This window comes from Ambystoma mexicanum, chromosome 9 (assembly GCF_040938575.1).
Source record: "Ambystoma mexicanum isolate Mex_15411 chromosome 9, UKY_AmexF1_1, whole genome shotgun sequence".
Classification (NCBI taxonomy): domain Eukaryota; kingdom Metazoa; phylum Chordata; class Amphibia; order Caudata; family Ambystomatidae; genus Ambystoma; species Ambystoma mexicanum.
This window is the reverse complement of record NC_090931.1, coordinates 132471871-132493473: the sequence shown is the minus strand read 5'-3', so window position 1 is coordinate 132493473 and position 21603 is coordinate 132471871. Positions and strand designations below refer to the sequence as shown.

General features: G+C 46.1%; 1 protein-coding gene across 2 annotated transcripts in view; it reads right to left on the bottom strand.

The window, feature by feature from the left end:
* Window positions 1-21603, bottom strand: part of SIK2 (salt inducible kinase 2) — a 473348-nt gene that overhangs the window by 82781 nt on the left and 368964 nt on the right. For both annotated transcript variants that reach the window (XM_069614303.1, XM_069614302.1), the window contains exons 7-8: window positions 20039-20259; window positions 13595-13747 (exon numbers count right to left, since the gene is read on the bottom strand). In XM_069614303.1, the coding sequence (XP_069470404.1) occupies window positions 13595-13747; window positions 20039-20259 (374 nt within the window). The remainder of the gene's footprint in view (window positions 1-13594; window positions 13748-20038; window positions 20260-21603) is intronic.

The following is a 21603-nucleotide window of genomic DNA, read 5'->3' as shown; positions in this document are numbered from 1 at the left end:
TACGATGGCTGGAAATTAATTTGCTACAATCTAGGAAAGTCTTACATGTCATCATTCTACATTTTGAATGTGAATGAAAAAGGATAACGGCATCACCTGCTTGTAGTTGTTTTACACCGCAAGCGGCTTTGTGTTACTCTCTCATTTCTAATAACCACACACATCCACTGCTCTTGAGGGGCAGCAGCCTCTCCCAAAAACCCTCGCGCAGCTGTGTCTGCAGCCATTGCACGTTAATCTTACCATAAAGCGCTTAAATGCAGGAGTTTGCCTCAGAGCGCTGGGAAATGCGGAACACGGCGAGCACATGATCTATGGCAGATGGGCTTTTCTTTTGCTAAAATTCAGGATCCAGGTAGATCATTTTTGCCAGTTTCCAAATCCTGGATAATCTGAACAAATTCCAGCACTGGTGACCAATCGCTGTTTTCAATAGAGAAGGCTCAGCCAAAAAAATGCTGCTTGGTCACCTGTGATTTTTAAACAGCATGTCTTGTTTTGAGAGCGTTTAACATCATAACTACACACTTAAGGGAAATGTCAAGTACACAGCAATATCACACATTTAAGTGATATCAATCAAGCACGCAGAATGTGTGTATTCTTGACACAACTCATGAAACTGTGATTATTAACACAAAGCAGTCGTGTCAGTGTACAACGTATGCACACACTGACCACAGTGGGAAAGTCATGTCTGCCAAGTTCCTCCTAGACAACACACACACTGGGCCCGATTCATGGAATCTTGTGTACGGTTCAAAGTGACTTTTCACTGCTGAAAAGTGACTTTGCACTGGCGACACAAACCCTGATTCATGGAACTGTGCAAAGTCTATTTTTGCCGTGCAAAGTCACTTTTGCAGTACAAAATGACTTTGCACTGCACCAATACACTTTGCATGGTTCTATGAATAAGGGTTTGTGTTAGCAGTGCAAAGTCACTTTTCAGCAGTGCAGTCACTTTGAACCGGGCAAATATTCCATGAATCGGGCCCATTGTTTGCATAGAACAGAGTGTGATGACTGGCCACTTTGATGCGAAAATCCATTTTTGGGATATCAGCTCCGAGAGCATTGTACGGGAGTTAGTGCTACGGGGTCGGGTTACAGCTTTAGACCTCAATCCAGACCGTCCAAGCTGAGCAACTAGAGTGCTAGGATTTGCGAGCCAATGCTGACCGTCATACCTTTAGCTGAGTGTCTGCAATCCTTTTGTTGAGTGCTGCCAACTTCTCTGCTACATGATTTCGACGTGCTTTTGCGCCAGAATGCCCATAATGCGAGTCTCAACCAAATGTATTTCCACCAAACCAGTCATGCCCCGGGGTTCATAAGGAAAGCCTTGCTTGGGAAACGAAGGCGTGCAAACAGCCCGTCACTGATTTTCTTAATATTTGTTAAACAGCTGACGACATTGCTGGGCAGGGTTTCAATCCTTGTTCAACTTCAGTGCTCCCTTCTGCCTGCAGTCAGTCGCCCTAAATGATAGCATTATAAGCAGTGTTCTTCATGTTCAAACGGGATATCCAGCTGGGCTGAAGCAGGTTAGTGTTAGGAAAGATTTTTCATTTAGGCAGCTTTCCCTCGATATTCTATGGACCAGCAAACTTTCTTGTTTTTGAACCTGTCCTGACTTTTTACAAGGAAGTGAAGCCTCCAGCTTCACTCCCCTGGGCTTTTGCTAATTGGTCAGGAGGAAACTGATCAGCCCTTCAGGCAATCAGTAGCAGGAAACTGTTTCCCTTTTGTCTTTTTACTTTGTACCTGTTTTGGTAACTTTTCTAACAGTGCACACAGCATTTTACAATGCAGTGCATGGGGTACTGTAATATCACCCTAGACGTTTACACAGGGATTTTGTGGCTACTGTTATATGAGTATAAAGACAAGCTTGTGGCAGCAGTAACATTTGCACAATGTGTGTAGTACTATTAGTGTGCGCATTTGCATTTACTGCGCCTGGCTACTAAACGTGGCTAGTGACCTAAAATGGCCATGTCACAAGGGTTTTCACGTGTGGCCTAAGGGGGGAGGGATATGGGTGGCACTTGGTCGGGACACCCGGGATAGAAAGGGTACTGCCACTGAATATCTACTATGAACCAACACTTCTGCATTCACTGCCGGGGTGGTAATTGCAGCATACCAGAAGGTATGACAGCGGAAGGGATTTGGGACACATCCAGACCACCGGGGCGAGGAAAGGGTACTGCAACTAACCAACCCTACTAAAAACTCACCCTTCTGCATAAACCTCTCAAATACAACTAAACACAAACATACCCCTACAACACAACAAACCGCACACACTTCACTACACCACAACGACGACGAAACAAACCATACATAGCCTCGCCCAGGCGGCTACCAATCGAAAAACACATCTATGCTCAGTAAACGGTGTCAACCGAACTGAAGCTGCCCACAGCACATCACAGCTCTCTTGCTCTTTTTTCCCCGCTCAGTCCTACTAACTTACCCTCCTCCCCCTTGCTTTGCAGATCCACCAGAGCACTAAGAAACCACGCAGGTGGCAACAATGCGCGGTATAAGAACCTTTAACATAACATTCTCCTAGGAACTAATTTTATAATTGTTCTCTGCCGATCATATTTAAACATGTTTGCCACTTAACCTGTTATATTTTTCACCAATTTAATGGAGTTTGTGGTTGTAATGTTGTTATACTCTAGATTTTGAGTTGAGATGTATTGTGTTCTAATGGGAACAACATTGTAGTTTGCTATATGACTTTTAGAGTACATTTGAGAATGATAACGTTTTCAAAAAATATATATTTACCATGCTGCAAAAAGCACATTAAAAAACTGAAATAATGACATGTCCTCCTAGTTCATCAGCCAAAAAGGGTCTATTTTACCTTGGCTGCATATGACATAACTCCGGGCCATTCTCCATTGCACACTGGACGCAAACCAAAGTTGGTAGCCAACTTCTGCGTGCACGATAATGGCGATGGCTCAAGGTGCGCTCAGGGAGTGCGGCTGCACAAGCCCCACCCCGGCGCAGCAAATAAAGGGTGCCTTGCCTCCAGCTCACTTAAGTTTACAGGACACCATCGGTCTGGCCGAGTGCCTATTAAAGAATCACGCTGCGGCAGGTGCGCCCCTTAGGCACACTGCAACAGAACCAAGCCCCCAGCTGTTCTGCATTTGTGGTGGGTTGGCGGGAAAATCTAGCACAGGTCGCTGGCAGACCTGGGGCCGGCGCTGCATGATAAGCTTGGAGTCCAATACAGAACACTTCGATTCCGAGCAGTTAAACCGTGGAAATCAGGCTCAGACGCGCCTATAGGGCAATAGGCCCAGGGCTGAACCAAAAACACAAAATTCTGGTGTCAGCCACTTTTTTGAGTCAAAGTGGGGGACTTTTTTGGCCAGTTTGATGAGTAATTCACGCTGCAGCTAGTAGTTTTAACCAGTGTTGCTGAATACAAATTCTTTGAAATGCACAATTTGCATTGCACTTTATCAAAAAACTCCCCCTTGGGGGCTATTCAAACAGTGTCACAAAAGGAATGAATTGCCAATTGCAACTGTGGGCCACTTTTTCAATGGTGCCCAAGACCATTTTATGGCCCAGTCCGACAGTGCGTGCGTGGAAAGCCCCCTTTATGGGAAATAATTCTGGAGCACATGTATTTAATTATTTGCACAATGCACCACACCCTTTCTCGCTGGGCCAAACAGATCACACAATGCGTGACACAATGCAAGAATGTGTTAATGGCAAGGAAATACTGTGATAAATGACTCTTAGCGCAAGTACTCCTTCTAGGCGCGGCCAATGTTATTTCAATGGCACGTGCACACATTACTCACCAATTTACAAGCACATTCTCTGGCCCCAACATTCTGTGGTGTCATGCGCAAAGTAAAACGGAACCTGTTTTGGCTGCTGAAACAGGGGAGACCAATTTTCATTTCTGTGTTGCGGTGTGATGTACTTTTTTTGCTGGGGTAGTGAATGAATCTTGCAGCAGCACGCCTACTGAACTTTGCACGATGTTACTGACCAAAACTTCATGACTTGAGGCAAAGGTTGGCAATTTCTCTACCCATGATCAGGGTTGAGCCCAATACTAGTAACCTGGGGCCCGATTTATGGAATTTTTTCCATGGTTCAAAGTGACTTTGCACTGCTGAAATGTGACTTTGCACTGCCGACCCAAACCCTGATTCATGGAACTGTGCAAAGTGTATTTTTGCAGTGCAAAGTCATTTCGTACTGCAAAAATGACTATGCACTGACTTTGCACTGCAAAAATACACTTTGCACACTACCATGAATCAGGGTTTGTGTCTGCAGTGCAAAGTCAGTTTTCAGCAGAGCAAAGTCACTTTGAACCGTGCACAAAATTTCATGAATCGGGGTAATGAAAGTTCTGGAGATCTGGAACAGCACTGCACCACGCGCACAGGCAATCCAGAAAAGAGCAGAAAACAAATTTCTCCAGGGAGCAGCTGGCTGTCCCCCAAGAAAGGACACCGCAAATTCCTGGACCAGCAAAGAACTACAGCATCTCCCACATCCCAAATACAAGTTTCAATCACACCCTAATACCCGTAACAAACAAGAGCGTCCATTTCAATGAAGAAAACACATACAACAGGCAAAGCATATCCCTTGCTATTCCCCGGGATACAAAGCATATCCCTTGCTATTCCCCGGGTGGCAAAGCACATCCCTTGCTATTCCCCCAGGAGGCAAAGCACATCCCTTGCTATTCCCCGGGATGCAAAGCATATCCCTTGCTATTCCCCGGGATGCAAAGCATATCCCTTGCTATTCCCCGGGAGGCAAAGCATATCCCTTGCTATTCCCCATGAGGCAAAGCATATCCCTTGCTATTCCCCGGGATGCAAAGCATATCCCTTGCTATTCCCCGGGATGCAAAGCATATCCCTTGCTATTCCCCGGGATGCAAAGCATATCCCTTGCTATTCCCCGGGAGGCAAAGCATATCCCTTGCTATTCCCCATGAGGCAAAGCATATCCCTTGCTATTCCCCGGGATGAGCTTCTTCCTGTTCCCACTGCAGAAGTGGTTCTTACACGGTCAGAATTACTCAAAACAGAAGAAATAAGGTATAGAGAGCACTTTAGGATTCCTCCTGCTCAGTGGAGTAACTTTGCTCCAAATGTTGGGGAGGGGGCATGACAACTGAAAGAAAGGGGCAGGTTGTAGGAAGGTCGGACGGTGGCTTTGAGGGATAACACTAAACTACTACACCACAAGTGTTCATTGCCGACGCTCTGTTATAACTTTCCTAAGACTTGTGGCGTATCTTTAAAACTCAATTCTAAAGACACTCCCGTCTTCTGAAACATATAACACTACAGTTGGTCTTTAGAATTCACTGCATTGACAACAGTTAAAAAGCCTGCGCCCCCTCTACCTAAAGAGGACCAGCAAGCAGGCTGAGGGGACCTGGTGTTTGATTATTGCCACCAGGGCCCTGACGCAAACAAGCATATAGACATAATACGAAGTAGATGCCGGCAAGATTCTAAAACAGCACATTAGGTGCTTATTCTGATTTCATTAATTACTTGCAACATTCTGACTCATTAAAATGAAGGTATGTTTTCTTGTGTTGAAATGACCCCAAGCAGTAGCGTAACGAGCAGGAGGTCAGACCGGGACATTTGTCAGTGGGACGCCACTCCTGTTCAGCAGCTCAAAGAGGGTGCCCAAAGGGAAAGATGTCCCACTGGTAGGACAATGTGTGCCAAGCAATTCCTGCTCAGCACACTTATTGTCTTGGCAACAGGACAACTTACCCAAGGAGCTGCGGGAATCAGCGGGTCCTCACGTTGCTCTGTGTCAACAGAGAATTACACTGCGAGCCATTAGGCACTGATGGGAGGGAGGGGTCTATTAGCAGGGACTTTTGTCCCTTTAGAAATATGCATGGGAGGGAGTGATCAGCAGTGAGAAGGGTGCATAATGGTGCCTCCTTTATGAAATAATGACTATGGCTTTAAAACCCAAGGAGGATTTGTTAGACTCACATTAATCTGCATGATGCTATTGTGACTTTGCATTCAGGATGTGGAGAATAAAACTAAAGCCATACTTTCATTCCTAAACATATTTCTATGACAATGTATATCGTTTACAGTTAGCTTACTATGAAAGGCTAGCTTATTACGTAATGTGGTTTGCTTACAAGGCATTGCCAGAAAGAATTATTTAAGCACATGAAATGTAAAGCAAAACCTTACTAAATATCTATATCAACTAAACCTGGGAAAAAGTGCACAGTTGCTTAATTTGTTTACATCCCAGTTTCACCATTTAACCTAAGTGTGTGATCCTGGGCAACTCATTAAATCACATTGTGTATTATCTGAAGCTCTGTACGTAATTCTGATTCACTTCAAAGCTTATGTTAATACATCATGCTATTATAACAAAAAGCCTAATATCTATAGAGTTGCTCCATATATAACAATAGTGCAATATAGGTATTGTGCACCACAAGTTATTTGCCACTTGGCTTACTTATGGCAACTTATTTTTAAGTCACTTCCATGGTGTCTATGTATTAAAGACTAATGTTAATGTTAACGTTAAAGGATATTTATACCGCGCACTATCACCACCGGAGTAGTCTCCTGGCGCTCTGGCGGCTCTGAAAAAGGGAAGGGGGGGTGAGTTAGTGGGGATAAGCTGGAAAAGTGCAAGAGAGCTGTGATGTGCTGTTGGCATCCTCAGCCCGGTGGGTCCGTTGGCTGCGCTTGGGGTGTTTTATGGTCGGTAGTCGTTGTGTGCTGTTGTGCAAGACTATGTGTGATTTGTTTTGTTGTTGCAGTGCTGTGAGGTTTGTGGGATTGTTGTGTTTTAGACTTGTGGTTGTGTTTGGTTAGAGTTTGAGAAGTGTATGCAGATGGGTGAAATTGTTAGTTGATTGGTTAATTGGCATTGCTGTCCTTGCAATTTATGTCTAGGTGTGATGCTGGCTAGCATTCACTATTCCATCTGAGTGTGGCTCTTGCTAATCCTCAGTATCCTATCTAGATGTGAGGCAGGCTAGTGATCACAAGTCCATCTAAGTGTGTCACTTGTTAACATTCACAGTTTCATTTAAGTGTGGCGCATGCTAGCTTTTACATTTCTATCTAGATGTGACGCAGGCCAAAGTCAACAATTCCATCCAAGTGTGGCACATGCTAACATTCATGTTCCTATCTAGATGTCACGCAGGATAAAGTTAAGAATCCCATCTAAGTGTGGTGCATTCTAACATTCACATTTCTATCTAGATGCGACGCAGGCCAAAGTTAAGAATCCCATCTAAGTGTGGTGCATTCTAACATTCACATTTCTATCTAGATGCGACGCAGGCCAAAGTTAAGAATCCCATCTAAGTGTGGCGCATTCTAACATTCACATTTCTATCTAGATGCGACGCAGGCCAAAGTTAAGAATCCCATCTAAGTGTGGCGCATGCTAACATTCACATTTCTATCTAGATGCGACGCAGGCCAAAGTTAAGAATCCCATCTAAGTGTGGCGCATGCTAACATTCACATTTCTATCCAGATGAGACACAGGCCAAAGTCAACAATTCCAGCCAAGTGTGGCACATGCTAACATTCATGTTCCTATCTAGATGTCACGCAGGATAAAGTTAAGAATCCCATCTAAGTGTGGTGCATTCTAACATTCACATTTCTATCTAGATGCGACGCAGGCCAAAGTTAAGAATCCCATCTAAGTGTGGCGCATTCTAACATTCACATTTCTATCTAGATGCGACGCAGGCCAAAGTTAAGAATCCCATCTAAGTGTGGCGCATGCTAACATTCACATTTCTATCCAGATGAGACACAGGCTAAAGTTAAGAATTCCATCTAAGTGTGGAACATGCTAACATTGTTACATCTGTCTAAATGGAAGGCAGGCCAATCTTCACCGTTCCCTCTAGGTGTGGCACTACTTAACATTGGCAATTATATTAGTTTGTAATGCAAGGCAACATTTACAGTCCAGCCATGAATAGATTTAGGTTGGTGGTCACAAATCTCTCTAAGTGTGTATGGTGTAAGTCTTTGGTAGTCTATGTTATGGAGAAGTAAGGTAGAGTGGTGCAGGCTTTCTGGAGTAGAGTAATTGCTCTACACCCCACCCATGCCACACTTACAGTTTTTGTTGGTGTCTGTTCACTGCTGGCTTCATTGGCTTCCCCTGCAGACATACCCCGGAGCCACCACTGCAGGAGCCGCCCCCGACCCAGGGCTGCGACTGGCAGAGGGCTGCCCCGGGAGGGTTCATGATATGGGGTGGAAGGGCCAATCAGGGCGCGGGAGAGGTTTGGGAGGCAGAATTGGGCTGGGGAAGGAAAGGGACATGGGGAAGGAGAGTGGAGTGCCGAGAGCACGAAATTGCCATCTTTTAACACTTTTACAGTGTTAAACACTATTTGTGCGGCATCTGGGGCATGGACCTAGGGAGCAACTCACCTTGGCCTGCTTCCTACTTTGCAATGGTGCAGCCAGGAGGCCACGCGGCGCAAGTTTATTTGGAAGGAGGGGAATTGACCAATCAGGGCGTGGGGGAGGGTTGGGAGGCAGGAATGGACTGGGGAAGGAAGGGGACATGGGGAAGGAGAGTGGAGCGCCCAGCATGCAAAATCGCCATCTTTTAAACGCTTTTACAGTGTTAAACACTATTTGTGTGGCATCTGGGGCATGGACCTAGGGAGCAACTCACCTTGGCCTGCTTCCTGCTCCTTAATGTCCTTTTCTGTGAAGTCACTTCTGTTGGGTGCAATCCATGTGCAAATTAGGTGGTTTCCATGTATTTTGCCCCAGAGGGCCTGGACAGAGCTCTAATAGATGACTTTCCTGCATCTGCAATGATCCTGCAGTTTTATTTGTTTTATCTATAAAAATGCCATCTGCCACTAATGTTACCAAAAACGTAGATTGGGGCGGGGGTGGGCGGTTTGGGGGTGTAAATTAAAATGTTCACACATACTACATTTCGTGGGTCACCTCACCCCTCACTCTTGCAATGCTGGATTCTCCCCTGACCCCAATGTAATTGTCCCAATTTGCCCCCTCACTAGGGACAGCCTGCAGCATAGCCCTCCAACAAACAAACACGCAGCTAAGCTGAGCTCAACATTATGTAATGAGACAGCGCGAGCCTGGCTGGGCACCTCAGCCAGGCTCGCGCTGTCCTATTACATGATCAAGGAATGCAGCGGCCACAATGTGGCCCCCCCAGCCCTCCCACCAAAAGATGGGGGGACAAAAAGGCATGCCACAAAAGTTGTGGGGGTCTTGCCCCCCCCCCATATCCCCTATAATTACGCCCATGCTCCTGCTTCTCAGCGCTGTAATATTATGGCGATCACCCCTGCGTTGGGGAGCAGACATGACCAGTAACAGCCCGCCCGTGCTCCGGCCTCATAAGGGATGTGTGCTGTTGCTGGCCATGCCCGACCCCCCCCACCCCCTCTGATAAGTGGGTGATAGCCATTTGCAATCTGGGGTTTGCAGCATGGTGCAAATAGTTGAATTTCTTTTTCTGAGAGATTAGTTGCGCCTATTGCGCGATGCCAATCTCCCGAGAAGAAAAACGAAATATAAAGAGGACCGCCTCCATAGGAATAGGGCCAAAGGCGCTTTTCCATTTCTATGGCAGTGGCCACGGGCGGTAGGAGCTCCGGGACTGGAGCACAAACCTCCGGTCCAGCTGCTAAGTGGGGAGGAAGGGAGGGAGTGGAGAAGGGGTACGATCTGTTTTGGGAGGGTGGGGAAGAGAGGCTACCCACAATCAACATTGCGCGACCCGAGGAACGGTCTGCAGCCTCTTGAAACAGCAGGCAGTAAACTGTGTACTGGAAGGGTCTCAAGCGGCTGGAAACAGCGGGCAGTACACTGTGTATTGGAAGGGTCTCAAGCGGCTGGAAACAGCGGGCAGTACACTGTGTATAGGAAGGGTCTCAAGCGGCTGGAAACAGCGGGCAGTACACTGTGTATTGGAAGGGTCTCAAGCGGCTGGAAACAGCGGGCAGTACACTGTGTATTGGAAGGGTCTCAAGCGGCTGGAAACAGCGGGCAGTACACTGTGTATAGGAAGGGTCTCAAGCGGCTGGAAACAGCGGGCAGTACACTGTGTATTGGAAGGGTCTCAAGCGGCTGGAAACAGCGGGCTGTACACTGTGTATAGGAAGGGTCTCAAGCGGCTGGAAACAGCGGGCAGTACACTGTGTATTGGAAGGGTCTCAAGCGGCTGGAAACAGCGGGCAGTACACTGTGTATAGGAAGGGTCTCAAGCGGCTGGAAACAGCGGGCAGTACACTGTGTATTGGAAGGGTCTCAAGCGGCTGGAAACAGCGGGAAGTACACTGTGTATTGGAAGGGTCTCAAGAGGCTGGAAACAGCGGGAAGTACACTGTGTATTGGAAGGGTCTCAAGAAGCTGGAAACAGCGGGCAGTACACTGTGTATTGGAAGGGTCTCAAGCGACTTGAAACAGCGGGCAGTAGTACACTGTGTATAGGAAGGGTCTCAAGCGGCTGGAAACAGCGGGAAGTACACTGTGTATTGGAAGGGTCTCAAGAGGCTGGAAACAGCGGGCAGTACACTGTGTATTGGAAGGGTCTCAAGCGACTTGAAACAGCGGGCAGTAGTACACTGTGTATTGGAAGGGTCTCAAGCGACTGGAAACAGCGGGAAGTACACTGTGTATTGGAAGGGTCTCAAGCGGCTGGAAACAGCGGGCAGTACACTGTGTAGTGGAAGGGTCTCAAGCGGCTGTAAACAGCAGGCAGTACACTGTGTATTGGAAGGGTCTCAAGCGACTTGAAACAGCGGGCAGTAGTACACTGTGTATTGGAAGGGTCTCAAGCGGCTGGAAACAGCAGGCAGTAGTACATTGTGTATTGGAAGGGTCTCAAGCGGCTGGAAACAGCAGGCAGTAGTACACTGTGTATTGGAAGGGTCTCAAGCGGCTGGAAACAGCGGGCAGTACACTGTGTATTGGAAGGGTCTCAAGCGGCTGGAAACAGCGGGCAGTACACTGTGTATTGGAAGGGTCTCAAGCGGCTGGAAACAGCAGGCAGTACACTGTATTGGAAGGGTCTCAAGCGGCTGAAAACAGCGGGCAGTACACTGTGTATTGGAAGGGTCTCAAGCGACTTGAAACAGCGGGCAGTACACTGTGTATTGGAAGGGTCTCAAGCAGCTGGAAACAGCGGGCAGCAGTACACTGTGTATTGGAAGGGTCTCAAGCGGCTGGAAACAGCGGGCAGTGCACTGTGTATTGGAAGGGTCTCAAGCGGCTGGAAACAGCGGGCAGTACACTGTGCATTGGAAGGGTCTCAAGCAGCTGGAAACAGCGGGCAGTAGTACACTGTGTATTGGAAGGGTCTCAAGCGGCTGGAAACAGCGGGGCAGTACACTGTGCATTGGAAGGGTCTCAAGCGGCTGGAAACAGCGGGCAGTAGTACACTGTGTATTGGAAGGGTCTCAAGCGGTTGGAAACAGCGGGCAGTACACTGTGTATTGGAAGGGTCTCAAGCGGCTGGAAACAGCGGGCAGTACACTGTGTATTGGAAGGGTCTCAAGCAGCTGGAAACAGCGGGCAGTAGTAGACTGTGTATTCGAAGGGTCTCAAGCGGCTGGAAACAGTGTCAACCCGCTGTTCCAGCCAGTTGATTTGCCGAGCGCCTTCCCTGGGTGCGAATATGTATTATCCAATTATTGGTACTCATTTTTGAGCGCTAGAGGATGAAAGGCTGAGCCGGCGCTGGCGCTGCAAGGGGATCTCCAAGGCATGCTCTTCATTTGCTGAGCTGTTTTACCAGCTTTAGCTCAGCGAGAGGGGCAGTCCTGCACACTAATCATTTTTCATTACTGATAAGCTTACCTCGGCCCCGGATTAATTTCCCGAGAGGGGCTCTCTATCCGCTCACTCTTATATTCGTTTTATAAGCTATATCACACGAAAATATCAAAGTCTTTTAATAATGACAATGCATCCGTTTTTCACAACTACTGCATTGTTGGATAATTTATGGCACCGCCATTCTGCCCTACCCCAGCCGCCCCCTCCACCACACACACACTTTTATGTGCACATTTGTATAGATGAATTACGCCTCCAACATCTGTGTGCAACCTGCAGTCACAGGTTCAAATCCCAGCAGGGCTGACCTCCGGGACCCGAGCATTCGCGCGCTCCTAAATTGGCTATTAATTGCCGCTCTTATTACAGCGCTTAACAGTGGGGGGGTTTCGGCATAAAGCGCTGTATAAAAAGGGGATAGTACTAAATGATATCACACAACTGGAAGGTACACTTTAATTTGTCTAATGGCTGAATCGACCCTCCCAATATGTGACTGGAGACTTGTGGGGTGAAGCGACTGCCTCATCCAGCTGACCAGGCACTAACGTGCTGGACGGTAGCCCACCTGTGTTTGTGCACGACTGAGCAAGACGACATAACTAATTGAAAACACTTAGGTACTTTGCTATGGAGAAAGCGCTTTGAGATCATACCAATGCTATATAAAGCGCTATACTAACTTAACATAACAGAACGCGGGCTAGCTCAGTCACCTACATGGTCCACTGAGTCCCATGAAAACGACATATCCGCTAAATGGGCGAGGTTTCTAATAACATTTAAAATGTTGTTCGCTATTAGTTGGCCGTTTCTATATGCTCCCTTTCCCAACAGCGCTTTGATGCAATTCTATAAATAAACGTGTGGGATAATAAAGCGCTTGATGAGGGAGAGAATTGTGTGCAGGCGCAAGTCACAGGATCAGGTTCCCCAGGGCCTTTACACCTCTAAAGACAAGAGCAAGTGCATTGTATAATAAAGCCCATAGCAGGGGTTAGAAGCGCGAGAAAACCGCCATGAAGCGTTGCATGCAAATGTGACATTATCGATTCTTTCTCTCCTGACCAGTATTACAAATAACCTTCCTTTTCTTTACTCTGAAAGATAAAAGGCACAGTCTGATGTCAGAGTGAACTTCAGAAACTTCCGTCAACATGTGCCTTAACCCAATGAGCTACAGCAGGATTCCATACAAATAAAGGCCGTCGAGTCCTCTCTGCGAGTTGGGTGGCACTTGACACACGTCAGCCAGAAATATCAACCAATAAAACAATGCAGCTGTTTAGCACATCTTGCGGGCACCTGTCCCCCTGCCGGCTTGACTACACACTTTACTATTTTGGGTTTTGATTTCTTGGGTGGCAAAGCACAGGGATTTTGGAAAACTTCACGTTCATCGAAATCATAAAAATACACAACTCAGAAAAATAAGAAAGGTATTTTGAAGGCCTTCTGGCGGTGAGATTAAGAATGATAACCCTGTGTGCTGCAGATTCCCAAACAAAGCGCTTCAACCCGCCCCCAGCAACACCGCTTTCCATTTCAGGCCATTTTGTAAAGGTTATCGTCCTTAAAAAGAACACTCCACTCGCTACAAGTAGACAAAACATGTAGTTACCCTGAAATGCTACAAAAGGGGCAGCGTACTAGGGACTACGGAGGGAGCAAGGTATTATAGGATTACTTGGCTAATGGAGCGTTACCTTGGCAACTGTTTGTTCCGCCACCGAGCTGGGCCGACGTTGGCGGGCGTCGAGTCGTGCCTCCACGGGGAAGCTGCTCCGGTGCGATTTCAGCCGCTCCACCAGCAGATAATAGATCGCAGCAAAGTGGTTGTAGCTCTTGTTCTGCAGAGACTGAACATACAAAAAAGACTGGTGTGAAAATCAATCCCCCCCCCAACAGAGGCGTAGCCAGCATTGTCTAACAAGCGGGACCTGACGCTAATGTAGTTGGGCCCACCGCAGTGATATTAACATCTGTAAATGCCCACACACTGCTGCCGAGTGGGCATCTACAGATTTGGGTGGCCTTGCCCACTCAGGCCCTACCCTGTTGACGCCTCTGCCACCCAACCGCAGCATTGCACAGAAACCCACAGTCGGCGTGCCCCCACATGTTCTGCTCGCACTCAACCCCCGCAATGCCTGTCTCAAGCTAGAGCACTTGGGCCATTATCATGTATGCAATTGAAAGAATCTTTGCAATATGCATGCAGAAGACTTAGTCATCGACATCAAAGGTCACGACGCCACGCAACCGCAAAGTGATCCATACACTCGAACATGCCAAAAGGACAACATGATAAATCGTCCGATAAATCCCAAAACAGGCAGATTAAATAGCGTTGGGTCATTATCCCAAGTGATAATCCCCCTCTGAGGGCTATAAGGCTATTAGCACATAGTGGTAACAGAAATGCACATTTTGGGGGGTTTCATGGTGAAGTAAAATCTTACTTTATTAGTAAGTCAAGTAAATAGAAAAATGTGTTTTGATTTTGTAGTATTTAAATAATGTTAATAAATTAAGCATTGAACGTGTAAACTTCCTTATTCTGCAGAAGGTGTAACACGAGTATGCAGGAGGTGTCATGTAAAAGTAAACGATTTCTCAATAATAAAGTGAAAGTAACTCCCCATGTGTTTGCCTTCTCTTTGTTGTGTTTAATAGGATTTGTAGTAGAAAAAGATCCTCCCAAAATTTTGTCCCGAAATTGTTTTGTTGTTTCCTCGTTTGCTTTTTAACAGAGAAGTTTTCGAACATAGTCAATACCCATAGTTATTGACTGTACTCTGAACATTCTGTTTGGCTGAGATGAGGTCAGTAACAATCTTCATGTGCTAATTAAATAATAGAACTCGATGGGGGGGCATTACTGGTCTGGTAATGCCACGGGAGTCTGTCACAAGCTCGAGCGAAGCAAGGGCTCTGGGCAGTACCAGACTGGTAATGCCACCCTCCGAGGGTTCTATTGCTATTTACCCCCGCACGTTGTACTGGGGTACTAATAGTATTTTTCTCGAGTTGAGAAACGTTGTGTAAACCGTTTCTCAACTTGACAAAAAAACAAGCACAAAAATGGCCGCCGTGGATTGGAGAGAAAGGGCTGTAGGAAGTCCCTTCTCCCTTTTCATGGTGGCCATTAAAAAGTGATTAGAAAAAAATGTAAACAAAGAAAATGGCCAACAGAGAACGAGGAGAAGGGACTGCAGGTAGTTCCTTCACCCTTTCCATGGCGGGCAGTCGCAGAAAGGGAAGGAACATTGAGGGACGCACGCACGGAACAACAGGTAAGGCTTTGTCGGGCTGGTAACGATCCTTTGAGGGCCAATCATAACAATTGTTACACATTGATTGTCCCTCGCCAGGTACTAATACTGAATAGTGAGTGTGGGCATGCACTCTGGCCAATTTCCACCTGGGGAGAAGATCAGGAACTAAAAATGTCCTTGCAATCAGCAGTGTAGTGAGCTACAGAATGTTTGATGGGCTCACATCTACTTTTGGGGGTCTTTGCCACCCTTGATAGGTGCTCAAGTTCCCATATAAAATTCAGCTCCTTCCAAATTTAAAAGACTTTACTGGAAAGCAATAACTTCATCCTGCGTCTAGATAAGGATCTAGGAATTTACATATATTAATTTTTAATCTGCTCCAGGCCACAGAAAAGGGGCTCAACATATACCCACATCCCTAATTATACCCCATATGCTAGGGTGGGAGAGATGTGATATTGGCTGGAGTGCAACCTCACCAAACGATTGTGAGGAGTCTTCACTCTTCGGTTTGCAGAGATTATGATCTCTCAAGCAGGAAGCCATTTTAGTTGGCAAGAGGTCATTTGTATGCAAGTCTTTCTAAAAATGAAAACCTGAATTTTGTTGTGCTAGCAGACTCTTGAGTTCATAATCTTTGCTTGCAATGACTTTCACCATTCAAATTTTAGACAGAACAGGGGAGTATGCAAAGCTCCTCAGGACCGGGACCTTCTCCCACAACTTACTACAGGTGTGGATGGCTGGTGTGCAGATGGCTCGTCAGGGCAGAGGCGGCCATGTTGGAGAAGGTTTTGGTGCAATGGCAATAGGAAGGGCCGTGCCTCCCTCTCCTCACCCTCCCAATCAATGCCGTTTTTAACATGGCTAGAGGCACAACTGTGCTGTGCAATTTCATGTCACAGCACATATGTAACCCCTTGCTCTCCAGTCCTGCACTGCAAAGACCATTCAGCGTGTTAGTATGTATTTATCGCGTAACAGTTTAAAACTGTTTTTCGCAAATAAAAATCCTATAATAAAATACATTTTATATACACTGTAAACTGATGAAAGCAAGTTAAGAAACACAATTCATATTCACAAAGGAGTCTTAAATATTGTATTGCTGCTAAAATGAAGGTCATTTGATTGCCATTTAAAATTCAGTGACAGAATGATCTAGACCACGGTTGACCAGCTCCGGGTCTTGAGGGCGGGAACATGTCGGATTTTCAGGATACCTCTCATTAATATTCATGAAATATTAATAGCTGGTCCGATAGCACAGCAAGTAGAGCGCTCGCTTTGAAATCAGTGCAGATCCTGCTGACCCAGGTTCGAATGCCGGCAGGGCCAAACTCAGCCTTTCTTTCTTCCGAGGTCGATAAATGAGCACCACACACCGCGGGTAATAAGAAGCAGTGCTCAGATACCTGAGGGTTCGTAGCGCTACATTAATGCTAAATTATTATTATTATGAAATGAATTTGCACACATTGATACTAAATGTATGCACATTTATTCTCATGAATATTAATGAGGGATAGCCTAAAAACCCACCAGGATACTGGCCCCGGTGGGTTGGAGTTGGACAACCCTGATCTAGATGATAGAAAACATGTGGTCATGAACTAAGGCCGTAAAGTGCAATAGTCTCAACTCACCCAATGTCTGCAGTCAGTTAGTAAATGGACAACAGCTAAGGTTCTGAGCCTGCAGAACTAGAGGGCGAGCATCTGCACTGGTTGCTCTCCCTGGCACGGTCCTGATGGGACCTCTAGTTCATTGGGCAGAGATTGCGGCTCGAGCTACACAAAAAACGCAGTCATGCGAACTAGGGCAGTGGCAACTGCTGATGTTGCATGGCAGCATGTCAAATCCCACAGTGACACTGAACTGATCCAGGAGGGCATCGTATGGCGGCAATACCCTGGTGCTTGTCCACTGGGTGCTGTGGGGAATATTCCGGAAGCATGTTCACACGCCCAAGGACCGAGTCCCAGCCGCCAATGATTTCAATGCAAGTGCAGGGGGGTAGCCTAGTGTGCTACATTTGGCTACAGGAAACCAGCCAGGCTCGGTCGCCTTTGCTGCTCCGTCTGCTACACTATTGATGGAGACGACTCTCGCAAAGGCCAGTTTTAGGCTTTGCTGCTCGTGTAGATTTGTGTTGCTTTCTTGACAGAACTACTTGGGTTACCTGGACCCTGATTGGTTTTTCAATTTTGGATTTGTGTGTGGGGGGAGCTGTCGGGGAGGGCTATGCGTGGGAGGCATTGCAGGTGGTTGAGGAGGGGATTAGGATTCAGGACATGAAGAATCTTTTGGCTTTAGGGATTTTGAGAGAGGCAGTGTCCCCAATTTTGAGATTTTTTTACTCCTGGGGATTAAGGACTGGTAGGCATTTCTAGGGGTGGTTTTTATTCTTGACTGTAGAGTTTATTTTGTGTCTTTCTATATTTTCTTTAAAAGCAGAGCAAGTAGTAGTGGGCTGTCTCATTCGCTGCAATATTTTGAAAGGTCATTTTAGGTAACACTTGTCCTTAAAACCTCTTCTTTGGAATGCTTTGTAAATATAGTCAAAGCCAGCACCCCCCACTTTTTATTTAATGACAATGCAAAACGCAGAGGATGTGAGAAAACACACACGATCAATCTTGCTGTGGGTTCTTACACATTCCCCACCATTTTGGAACAGGACGCATTGTGGGAAATCACTCTGTGTCTGTGCAGGAAAATCGTCCGCACCCCAGGCTGCATCAGTACTTTGATGCAAACCACTCTGCAAATGTGCAGGTGTGCAACCTGAACAGAAATACATAGGTCAAAATAGCTGATGGCTGTCCATGCCCGAACGCCATCAATGGCATCGCGTATGGGATTCGTAAAACGCGAAACTCGCTGGGAGGCAACGGACTGCTGTACTTTGAGGACTGATCCAGGGAGTTCTTGGATGACTGAAACCAGTTGAGTACTGAAACCAAGAGCATCTTATCTTGGTAGGGACCCAACTTGGGAGATTACATGGGTATATCAAAAGGAAAATGATCATCAATATTCTATAGTGCTTATCATTGCCTTACCTGGGTCTAAGCACTCTTTATTTATGGGAGAAAACGGCTGGCGGCACAGGGAGGAAAAGGGATGTGACATGGGGTGGATCATTTGACCAACCTGGAAGGCAGGATCTGAGAGCTCTCCTAGATCCACTCTTGACATTCAAGCCATGGCCCAGATCTTCTACCTTGACCTAGCTCAGGGCTGAGAACACATTTCCTACCTGCCCCCAACCCCCACTAGTGTGATGTGCCAACGCTCCGGAGGATGATAAAGGCTCACGTGGCAGCGTCGCAGAGGACTGTAGCACTTCTTTCACTAGAGTCTGCTGATCCCAGAGTAGTGGGCACCCAGGCATTATTTTTCCACCTCAACGTTACAGATGTTGCCATTAAAAACACTTTCCTCATGGTTCCCGAACTAAACCTAACTTTGTAGCATATTTTTTTTTTCTTGATTTTTATACATGTGTAGCGCCATCAAACAATCTCTAGGGCATCGAGGGGCCATACCTCTTTGAGCCAGATGAGTAGCTAGAGTTCATAGAGGCTGGAACGATAGGAGGATAAGATGGCGCATTAAGGCACTCATTGTAGAGGCCACAGTTCCGAATGCCGGTTTCCAAGGTTGACAGAACGGACAGTGTCGATAACCCAACAGCGCACATAAACCACAGGCCTTTCACCTTCTCCACCACGTTTAGAAATACGCTCTATTTAGGAATGTATACGTTCCTGCACACATACGTGGATTTTCTGACCCGATGGAGAGATCCGGCTGCAAGCCTAAGACCCTCACAGGGAATTTACCACAATGCGCTGTGATGTCACAAAGAAGGCACTTTGGACAAAGGGGCTACACACCTGGGCCCTTTGGAGCATGTCATGAAGAAGTTCTCAGTAGCCATTAAAATGAACAATTACACATAGAACCAAGAGGATATAAGTGCAATTTGGGTTTAGAGAGGTTTAGTTGGAGGGTGTAGTTAGGCGAGGTAAAAGTGAAAATCTGGCAGCTAGGAACAGCTTCACCGTGGAAGAGTTGGGGGCAACGGTGGGGGGGGGTATGGTTGGCTGGCAAACAGGCAATTTTAAACAGATTTGATAGAACACATTTTTTTTTAAATGACAATGTTAGTAGAAATACATGCATTTTATTACTGCAGCCTTTATTTAGTGTATGCTTTCCCATAGAACTCTATTATAGTTTAAAATGCAAATGGAGTTTGGATTCAGAAGCATTGAATCCAATGTGTCTTCCTAAATTAGCTTCTTTTATTTTCATGCAAGGCCTAAAACCAATGCTAAATGCACGTTAGAGAATGCACATGTTGCTTTAGAAGCTGCAGGACCGATTGCTTTCATATGAAGCGTTCCCTTTGTATTGATGTGAACATGATGGGCCTGTCCTACAAGAGTTTTGCCCATCTTTGATCATAGTTACACTCTGGAAGTGGGGAAAGCAAGTTAATGTGGAATTTTGGGAAGGTTGTGCGAGGCGGAGAGATCTAATTGTTGGCTCTGGAATCAGGAGACCAGGCTCCTACCCCTGCTGTTGCACTTGACCAAAGCTGTGGGATCAGGAGCCCACTTATTCGCTGTGCCTGGATTACAGCAACTCCCTGTATCCCAAGTGCTTAAAAGCAGATTACACACTATTATTCAATTCTATTGAAAACAGATAGACAAAGGGAATCGAGTTGGTTTATGAAGTGATTTGGTTTTTCCCATTGGACGGAACACGGATGAACACAATAAATAACCTCTTGTAATTAGTACACACTCCTGCATTAAGAGCGGCTGAAACAGTTGCTATTTTCATGATTGCTACCTCAATTGTTTTCTGCTGGTCGACCCCAAGACTGTGCATGAGCCGCAGAACCTGCTCGTTGTACTCGCCAATGGAAGGGGCATTATCAGGCCCTTGTGGGTACAGAACGGCTCTCTGCACGGGAACGTCCACCATCATCCACTTGTGCTCTTTGATCTGCGCAATGGTCAGTCTTTTGGATGGCTCCAGGACCAGTATTCTCCGTATCAGATGCTCACACTCTTTTGGACGGAAAGAGAAACGAGTGTGGGTCAACAGCATAAGCTACAAGGGAGAGTAGATTTACACAGCGGCAAAACCATGGATCCAGAAAAATCGAATACATCGATGAACTGCTATGTCACTGCAACTCCACTCTGTCAAATGACCTTTACAACTACAGAGATACTTTAACAACCTTTCACAAGACCATAAAGCATAGCCAATGTCACACTAGTTTTGAGAATCATAAGTTGTCTATTACACAAATTTATTAACAAATGAAACTAGATTTTCCTTATCGTTAAATGAGAGTTACATTGCGTAGGAAAGCCCAACCTGTGCTATGATTGCTTCCGTGTATGATCCAGCACACTAATCCAATGGGTGATTAGTTTGAGCACTCCAAGACTGAAAGAATTTGCTGAATTGCCGTGGCATTGCTCATTTTTTTTAAATATAACTCTGTTATGATTTCCTTCGCCCCAGTAAAGAAGATTATTGGTAGGCTTCCGCTTTCAGCGCCATGTCTACAGAGATTTAGTTATTGTTAGCAAGTAGTGGCTGCTACACCCAATTGGAATTCTAAGCAGTTCTCTGCACGCGCCAACACCCGCGACTCCACTGCGTCCTCACTTCTGTCTTTGATTTATATTATGATGTCTTTTTACCCTCAATTTTTTTACTGCTATTTGAACTGATTTTCTGCTGCACAATGTGGGCAGGTCTGACACCCCTAAACCCCTCAATAAACCCCAAACACCCACCTCTATAAACTCACTATCCCCTTTCCCAAAAAACCACCATAGTCTTTTACATTTATAATAATAACTGTTCTTTTAGAACTCATATCAGAGATTATTTTCTAAGCTGCGGGATCGGGATTTGAACCCCTGTTGCGCTGTACTGTCTTGCTTGCAAGACAAACGCGTTGCCCCTGAGCTATCCTCCTCACCAACATTTTACATGTTCAGTGAGTTTCATTTCAATTAATATTCTGGGCTGAACATAAGTGATGAATGTTTTGCAATGAAATCCCTGGGTACCGAACCTAATTTATTTGGTAGGGTGTCGCATTACGCTAGTATCAAGAGAAGTTACCCACCATCAGAACAGGTTGTTTTAAATCACACCCTTGTGGAGCCTGTATTGACAATATCTTGTAGGTTGGATTTAACAACCCAGAGGGTTCTTGGTGTCATTTCCAGCAGTGAAAGGTGCCATGAATGGGAGCACGAGGGGAAGACAGCGCCACTGGGAAACAGAGTATTTAAAAAACCAAGCACTGATAGGGTGGTAGATCATTTTGGTAATGCTGCATATATTATCCCAGGTGGGCACTATTAACAGTCGCAGAACCCGAACAT